Source organism: Triticum dicoccoides, chromosome 1A, assembly GCF_002162155.2.
Source record: "Triticum dicoccoides isolate Atlit2015 ecotype Zavitan chromosome 1A, WEW_v2.0, whole genome shotgun sequence".
Lineage (NCBI taxonomy): Eukaryota > Viridiplantae > Streptophyta > Magnoliopsida > Poales > Poaceae > Triticum > Triticum dicoccoides.
In genome coordinates, this window is record NC_041380.1 from 333,555,000 (window position 1) to 333,563,609 (window position 8,610).

An 8,610-nucleotide genomic window follows, 5' to 3' on the forward strand; every position below is an offset into this window, starting at 1 on the left:
GTTCTCGTTTGAACGGCACCGAACTTCTATCAGACTATGGCAGGTGGGGCCCGGGCCAGGAGTTCTGATTAATTGCTTATCTCCTCCCTCTCGCTCTCTGCCTCTGCAGTTGCGGCCTTGCAGTCCCCCTGCTTATCCCCTCCCGAGTTCGTCGCCTCCTCGGCATTCCGTCGAACACCATGACGAGCGTGGCGGCGGCGGTCGCCCTCCTCCGCCTCCCTCTCGCCCGCCTCTCCTCCCACCTCCGGTCCCTCCCTTCCCGTCCCGTCCCGTCCGCTCGCCTCCGCCTCTCCGCCCCCCACCGCCCTCTCTGCTCCCTCCTCACCAGCGGCCACGGCCTCGTCGTAGCGGCCGTGTCCGAGGCGGTGGCCGCGGCGGACGAAGAGGAGTTCGAAGCGACGGAGGAGCAGCAGGAGGAGGCGCCCCCTTCCTTCGTGCTCCCGCGGCTGCCGCTGCCGAAGCTCGACGTGAAGGAACGGAAGGAGCTCGCCTCGTACGCGCACGGCCTCGGCAAGAAGCTCAAGTCGCAGCAGGTGGGGAAGGGCGGCGTCACGCCCAACCTCGTCACCGCCTTCACGGATAACCTCGAGTCCAACGAGCTCCTCAAGGTGCCTCCCCTCTCTCCTTTACGATTAGTGTTGCCTGCTAGGAAATTGCGATTTCAGTATATGTCAAACAACTAGCATGCTACTACTAATGTATTCGCCGGGAAATGGGGATTAATGTCATAGACTCATAATAAATAGGGGTTCGTTCGTTATCAGGTGCATATCAACCAATGTCCTTAGTCCAGTTCATAACCTTGTTTTCGGATTGAATGTGTGCCCAGAACTGCCTTCGCTTTATGTTCATGTTGAATTTCACAAGGAAATGTATGAAGAGCAGCAGCGATCCTTAAAACCAACTCCTCTCCATTGGATAGTTCTCGCACCACCTCTCTTTGATGACCTGCATGTTTTTTGAGGGAACGCCATCATGGCAGCTTTATTAATCATAAACCATAGTTACATGATCCATGAGGAAAGGCACAGTAAAACTAGGGGGATTCTCCAGTCACACATCTGGCGGATGAGTCGACGCAAACCTAGCTAGCTCATGAGCCACTGCATTGGCTCCTCACGGACAATGCTCAAAGATGACTTTCCCAAAATCACCAAGGAGATCAATGCAGTCCTTGTAGATAGCACACCTGTGACAGCAGCTACATGTCCAGGTTCATATCAGCTAGAAGCCTAGAACTAATGAGTCCATAAAATAAAGTCAGCTAGAACCATCTATGTTCCTATGCACTCCTTTAGTCCCAAATCTTCCATAGAATGGAGAGGAGCACCTCTGGCCAGATGCAGCCATCTGGGTGGCCTGGCATTCCAGAGGTCCTGGTTTGAAGGTCCTGGAGCGATTCCCAGTTGTTCCCAAATCTGCATGGACTTCGGACGGTCGATGAAGAGGTGAGTGGAGTCTTTGGAGTAGTGGCCACACTGCAAGCAGCAGTTGTTTGGGGGAGATTTTTTTTTGCGGAACATGTTTTCCTTGGTGTTTAGACAGCCGCAGAATAGGAGCCATCCGAAGATTTTCACCTTATTAGGAGCCCTGCCGCTCTAAATGAGATCGGCGTAGTCAACTTCGCTGTCCTCATGCAAGGTTAGGTCTTATGCATTATTGGAGGAGAAGCCATGGCTGTGGTTGAGATAGTGTTGATCTGGCTCTTCGTTGAACTTGAAATCCTGCATCAGAAGCAACAAAACTTCTAGCTTGTTTGACACCACAAAGGTAAGGTGATTCCGCAGTTTAGATTGTAATCCGAGTTTCAAGATCACGGAGACCAAAACGTCAGTGCGTAAGTAAGGAGTGGGTGTATAGGTTCGGGAAGGCTTCGTCGATTGGTTGGTGCAGTAGCCAGGTGTCATGCCAAAAGAATGTAGTGGAGCCGCTGTTTGTGATGCCAAAGGAGATGTTCTGGAATAGCCAGAATGCCAAGGTATTTTGTGACCAGCGCATGCCCCCTGCTGTGGTTGCTCGCAACATCGCTGCGGATGTCAAGTTGTGGCGCTGGGATGCTCGCGTCCCATCTGCAAATCGATCCTTGAATCCTGGGTTCAAAACTTCGCTGCTTTTCTGTAGTTTTTCTGCCTGTACGGTCAACCCCCCTGCCTTCCTCTGGCATGGGCTTGCGAACCCTTGTATTGCTGATGTTTCGCCTCATGATCAGCTAATGAAAATGACAAAATGTTCAGGTGGGCTTGCGGTGACCTTAAGAAAAAGGCAGGAGATGTTTTGGAGGGGAATTGTGTGTTTATAATTTTATTGAGGAAGGAAGATTGTGCCCCATCGAATCAAAGCTGGATGGATGAAGTGGCACCAAGCTTCTGGCATTCTTTGTGATAAGAGAGTGCCACAAAAGCTAAAAGGCAAGTTCTATAGGACAGCGGTTTGACCTGCAATGTTGTATGGCGCTGAGTTTTGGCCGACTAAAAGGCGACATGTTCAACAGTTAGGTGTGGCGGAGATGCGTATGTTGAGATGGATGTGTGGCCACACGAGGAAGGATCGAGTCCGGAATGATGATATACGAGATAGAGTTGGGGTTGCGCCAATTGAAGAGAAGCTTGTCCAACATCCTTTGAGATTGTTTGGGCATATTCAGCGTAGGCCTCCAGAAGCTCCAGTGCATAGCGGACGGCTAAAGCGTGCAGAGAATGTCAAGAGAGGTTGGGTAGACCGAATTTGACATGGGAGGAGTCCGTTAAGAGAGACCTGAAGGATTGGAGTATCACCAAAGAACTAGTTATGGACAGGGGTGCGCGGAAGCTTGCTATCCATGTGCCAGAGTCATGAGTTGGTTGCGAGATCTTTATGGGTTTCACCTCTAGCCTATCCCAACTTGTTTGGGACTAAAGGCTTTGTTGTTGTTGTTGAAGGAAGAATGTGCCCGGGGGACGGTCATGGAGTTTGGGTGTTGGGAGTGGTACCAAGTGACCCAAGGAAGAACCTCATTGGAAAGGATTTTGTAGGAAAAATTCATAAGGCAATTATTTTGGATATGAAGATTTTTGATGCATAAACCACCAATTTGTTTTAGGTTTGCAAACATTTTTCCAGGCAATTAAACATTTAGCACCAGTGCATGTGCCATCAGCAGCCCAGAAAAAGGTACGTCTAATAGCGTCAATAGCCTCGATCACTTTCTCCCGGAGAGAGAAAAATCAACATATAGTAAATAGCAAGAGAGTCAAGTGCTGATGAAAGTAGAACCAGCCTTCCTCCTTTGGAAATGATTTTAGCTCCGCAACCAGATAGGTATTTGTAGCATTTTAAAATGATAGGTTAGAAGGTAGATGCTGGTAGTCTAGAAGAAGAGAGCTAGTCCAAGGCAAGTTTGTGGGAAAGAAGAAACATCGTTATAACAGAAAATGGTTTGATTATGGTCTTCAAGATTGTGCCCAGCATGCATGCCCTGGTGGCAACTCTTGGTAACTAGGTAGACCAGTCCAAATATAGGATTATTGCCAGTCTTAGGTCATCGAGATGAATAATAGATTGCAGGTTGAAATGGTGTGGCCAACTATCATTAACTATTAACTTTGTTATTTTAGTTGGTTGGACTGGGTGAATTTGTGAATAACCAACCTATATTCTGTTTGACTGAATACTGATTTTGTTTGCATGCAGAGGATTCAGTCTATTATCAATCCTACCAGTCATATATAGGACAACACAATTCCTTTCTTATTTATCAAAACATCCAATCATCCTTACAGGACAAATTTAACGCAAGCCTATCTTTCAGGAACTTTGTGTTATAATAAGCAGTCTAACCTTTAGGATTCAATATGATTGATAAATCAATCTGCATGTTTGTCCTCAAAGTAATTAGCTTACTTTGGATATCTCTAGAGTCTGTATTCTAACCTAGCCAAGTTGGGAGTCATGCATATGCTGGAATTGGGTAGCTGTGTCCTTGTATCCAAGTCTAATACTTGGGATAGCTTGCACAAAAATGTTCCTTCTATCCATTTCGTGTGCGTGTGGAACAGCATCAATGGAACTGTATGGTTTGGTGCATCTTAATCCCTTTTTGTGTTTTAGTGTCCCTTTTCCTCAGTCTCATTCCTCGGTTATTATGTTGTTCACCATGGTTCCATTCAACAACAGCTAAAAATTCATGGGAATTGCCCTGGAGAACTACCTGATGTGATACGACAACTTGAGGAGTCAACCGGATCCATCGCTGTTGACCAAATCGGCCGCTCGGTTATTCTATATAGGCCTAGCTCCAGCAAGATGAAAAAGAGGGAAGAAGTTGCTAGAAACAGGGAAGAGTATGCAAGAAACAATCCAAGGTTTGGAAAATCTGAAAATGCATTTGAAGAACGTCCTAGGAATAACAGCGCAGGCAGGAGATTCGTAAAATCTGGGTCAACATTTAGGACTCAACAGAAGAGAAGACCGGTAGCATCCAAGGGGTCGTCATACGGCCGAGGGTAGCAGCATCGAAAATAATAGATTGTTTTCTTATTGTATGGAGGAATCATGTAAATTTTAGACCAACTAGTTGGATAATGGACATTAGTGTTTACTTTGTGCTAGTAAACCATGGTTCCAAGTCTCATCAACCACAAAGAAGGCTAACACCACTTCAAATTGTTGTGATTCCCTTTTATTCCGTTGGAAGTTCGTACAATCTACTCCCTCTGTTCCCAAATATATGACGTTTTGGTAGTTCAATCATATATTTAGGAATGGGGGGAGCTCTTGAGAATTTGAAATCCGAGGCAACCACATGATGTGCGTATCTCACCTATTCCAGCAAGTTTTGTGGTTCACTCCCCCTCCCCCCGCGCATCTCTTTATTATGCAGTAGCGTTTCTCTCAGTTTTTTCTGCCTTTATGTCTGTTACCACTTCACTCTCACTGTCAGGTCATTTCTCTCTAAAATCCTGCTTCTATGTCTGTTAGCACTTTGCTCTATCAGGTCCGGGCGTCTGCAAGTTCTGTAGCAATGTTGTTTGTTTCATGTTACCGTGGCAATCTTGCTTGACTCCTTGCCATTTGGTTTACAACTTCAGATCATCTGCACTTGTCTGTTTCCAAAAAAAAAAAAAGATAACGCGCATTTGGAACGAGATAAACGACTACTGGGCAGTGCTAATTTCCTAGTTTCACAGTTCAGACTGAGGCATACTGAATTTTCTTGCTAGAAAGTGAGCCACTTAATTTCCTGAGTTCTTTCATGATTTCACACTAGACTGGTTGCCCATTTGCCCATTTCTTCTTGACTGACTGAGCCTACCGCAGAAGGAAATTAGAGCCAATGTGTTGCACATAGTCCTTTGAAACTCCCAACACCTTTGGGGCACCGTTATCGGCATCTCTGAATCTTCTACGCCTCACGTTGATGTCAGACATGCCATTGCACCAATCGTCCAATTCATGGTTGTTGGTGAGAGCTACTTCTGCTATATTTGACTCCTTTTTTGTTGTACTGGGATGCTTGGAGCTGAACGGTCAGCCCACGCATAAAAGTTCCAGGACTTTGTTCTATATAATCGAATTGTGGCTCACATCGTTCTTAGAAAGTTCGACACAATTTGTAGTGTTTGTGCGTATATCGTACCAAGGAAGGTTTTCTGACATATATAGAGCGATCAGTGACATGGTCAAGTGTGTACTGATCTTTATTATTGTTCATTTTTAAGGCTTCGGGTAGGACATGCCAATGACGTGAGGTCTAGATTGCATTGAAAAAATCTCTGCAAACCAAACATGGGTCTTCTTTGGCCAATGAAACCCTGATCCTGAAGCCTTCGATGTATCTTTTTGATAGGCACCTCTAAATGCCCCCAAGTTTTTTTGTCATACATGCCTATGGTTAGGTGATCAAAATTGGCGCCACACTTGAGTCAATTTTGCCGCACATTTCCGAGCCAATGACACGCGAGGCCTAGATTGCATGAAAAGGATCTTTCTACAACCGTGGTTGCAAACCAAACAGATGGCTAACTTAGTCAAACTTACCTAACTTATGAAGTGGCAAGGTGTGGCAACCTCAGCATACCAATCAAACATGCTCCTAGAACTTAGTCCTCTACAGTGTACCACGTGATGGGGAGTAGTAGCACAGCATACTCATATGCTGCAATGCCTTGACCTGACCCACCTGGGGAGTGTGTGCCAATGGCGTGGCTAATGCCTGGCATGCCAACTCTCAAAAGCATACATCAGATGGGCATGTTCTCCTTATTTACATGATCCGACCTGCCTCCCTGCTTAACTTGACGCGCTTCCCCAGCTCACTTCAGTGCACCCCTTGTGTTGTTTCATCAAGTAAGACCCACTCGCTGAATCCGGTGAAGCCATGCGTAGTGGGCGAGAAATGGATAGAGGGTGGCAAGGAGGAGCAGCCTGGTCCCTGTTGGCAAGTCAGCGCTGCTTGCCAGGTTAGGTGGGGGAAGCGGGCCGGGTCGTACCATATGGCGGGCATGCCCAGCTGATTACCGCTTCCGAGTTGGCGTCCCAATCACCAAATGCGTCGACCTGATAGTGTGCTCATTCAGTTAGAATTGGTGGGAACTTGTTAATTAGGGTAATAAAACTTGACACAGCACGACGACTTTGTGGTAAAATGTGAAAGAAAATTTTAAATGGTTTAAACTCTATCACACAATTTATAAACATGGATTAAAGAGTAGAATCCACATTTTTCTGCCTCTGTCTCGGGTACGGGCTTTTGCAGCTTTTTGTGCCCTCCTCGTTCTGAAATGTAGGTCTACCTGACTACTTGGGTCCGCGCAGTCAACATTTTGTAGCCTTGATCACTACTAAATGTGAAGCTATGTAGACTAGACTGATCATGTGAAAACAGTATCATTTTATTTGTCTTACGAAATCCTTTGCCACTGTGCACTTTTGTTAGTTTTGATCGTACTGGGCAGCAGTCCTAAGTTCCTAAATTCAGAGTTGAGATTGAGACAGTATAATGTAAGGATTTTCTTGCTCCAAAGTGAACCCCTTAATTTCTTCACTTCATCATGTTTGTCAACTTTTTTACTAGAACCATTTGCCCGTTTCCCTAATTGACCGAGCCTATCCCAAAGAAAATGAGAGCCCTGTTGCTTCGCTATGGTGTATGTTGTCACAAAGTGTGTTCAAACTCCCAGCACGCCTTGGTCACAGAGTTGGCTCTATCTTTGGCTCTTGTAGGCCTATACATAGCGTTGCCCCACTAGTCCTCCAATTCATGGCTGCTGGTGAGAGTTTTGCTATCTTAGACCTGGCTTTATGTTGTACTTGAACTGTTGGAGCCAAAATGTCAATTCATACAGGAAAAGTTTCGATACCGGATTGTAGTTCCCAGTGGTTGGTGAGATGCTTTGATGGACTTTGTGGCGTTTGCACGTAAACCGTAGCAAAAAATTAAGGTTGTAAGACATATAATGGGACTAGTGAGATGGCAAAATATGTATTGCTAGTTGTTGCTTTATTAGGTTTCAAAGGTCATACAAGCGGTGAGCAGCAAATGCACCTTTGGCTCTTTGAGTGGGCGATGTCAATTATTCCAGACTCATTGAACATACACCTATATATTTTAAGGCTACCGTGCACCATGTGTTTGTATTGCTTTTTCTTTGTTTATACTCCGTCCGTTTCTAAATATAAGTCTTTTCAGAAATTCCAATATGGACTACATGCAAAGTAGATTCCAATATGGACTATTTACTCCGTATGTAGTCTATATTAAATCTCTAAAAAGACTTATATTTAGGAATGAAGGGAGTACTTCATAGCAGTAGTTCATATGCAGACTAAAACGAGCACTAAAACTGCATGCATCCTCGCAAACTGCATGCTGGCGCAACATTGCATGAAGAGATAGATAATGGAGTGGCACCAGCAAACCGTCCGTCGTCTTCCCCACTAAGCTTCTGGCGTGTCACAGCAGCACTCTTGAGAAATACTACATGCTCCCATCAACCTGTGATGTAAGATCAGATTCATCTTGTCCTCTCATCTGGCGCCTCCCTACCCGCACTGAAATGGACTCAACGGCCTAGCTCTCCCTTTCCCCAACAAACACAAGTCATTGTTATTCCTCTAGTTCCATTGCACCCCCCTCCCCTTTGTCTGACAGCAACTGCATGCCTTGCCATGAAAAACAACACCGTGCTCCTCCCGCGACACGCCTTGGGTGCTTTTGTACCAGCAAAGGCACAAGATGCAAACAAGAGAGAGGCGATGTACCGACGAAGGACGGCGATTTCTACAGGGGTTTGGCCCTCCATTTTGCTACCGGCGGAAGCAATGTCTTGGCTAAACGTCTAGGTTGTTTAGCGGCTGTGGTCGCCATGCCGAGATGCCTTTTGCTCCACCCTGCTTTCAGGACCCCGAAGCAGCCATGAGAAAGAAGGTGGCCTGCCTCCTTCAGTTCAGCTCAAGGGTCGTCATGATAAAATGAAAAACTAAAGGTGGATTAGGAACTGAAAGAATAAAGCCCCACAAACTTGCGACGTATAGGAGCCACCTAATCACTGTCCTGAGAAAAATCATGCGTCGTTTTGTCTGATGCACCTGATCCAACCAAATGCATCAGTGACGGTAGGTTCACTGACTGAT

At 45.9% G+C, this 8,610-nt stretch overlaps 1 protein-coding gene across 1 annotated transcript; it reads left to right on the top strand.

The window, feature by feature from the left end:
- The first annotated feature begins 87 nt into the window (after positions 1-87).
- Positions 88-4,660, top strand: LOC119271460. Its single transcript, XM_037553292.1, has 2 exons — positions 88-608; positions 4,153-4,660. The coding sequence occupies exons 1-2, from the start codon at positions 180-182 to the stop codon at positions 4,483-4,485; spliced, it is 762 nt and encodes a 253-aa protein (XP_037409189.1). The 5' UTR covers positions 88-179; the 3' UTR covers positions 4,486-4,660.
- Positions 4,661-8,610: the final 3,950 nt, after the last annotated feature.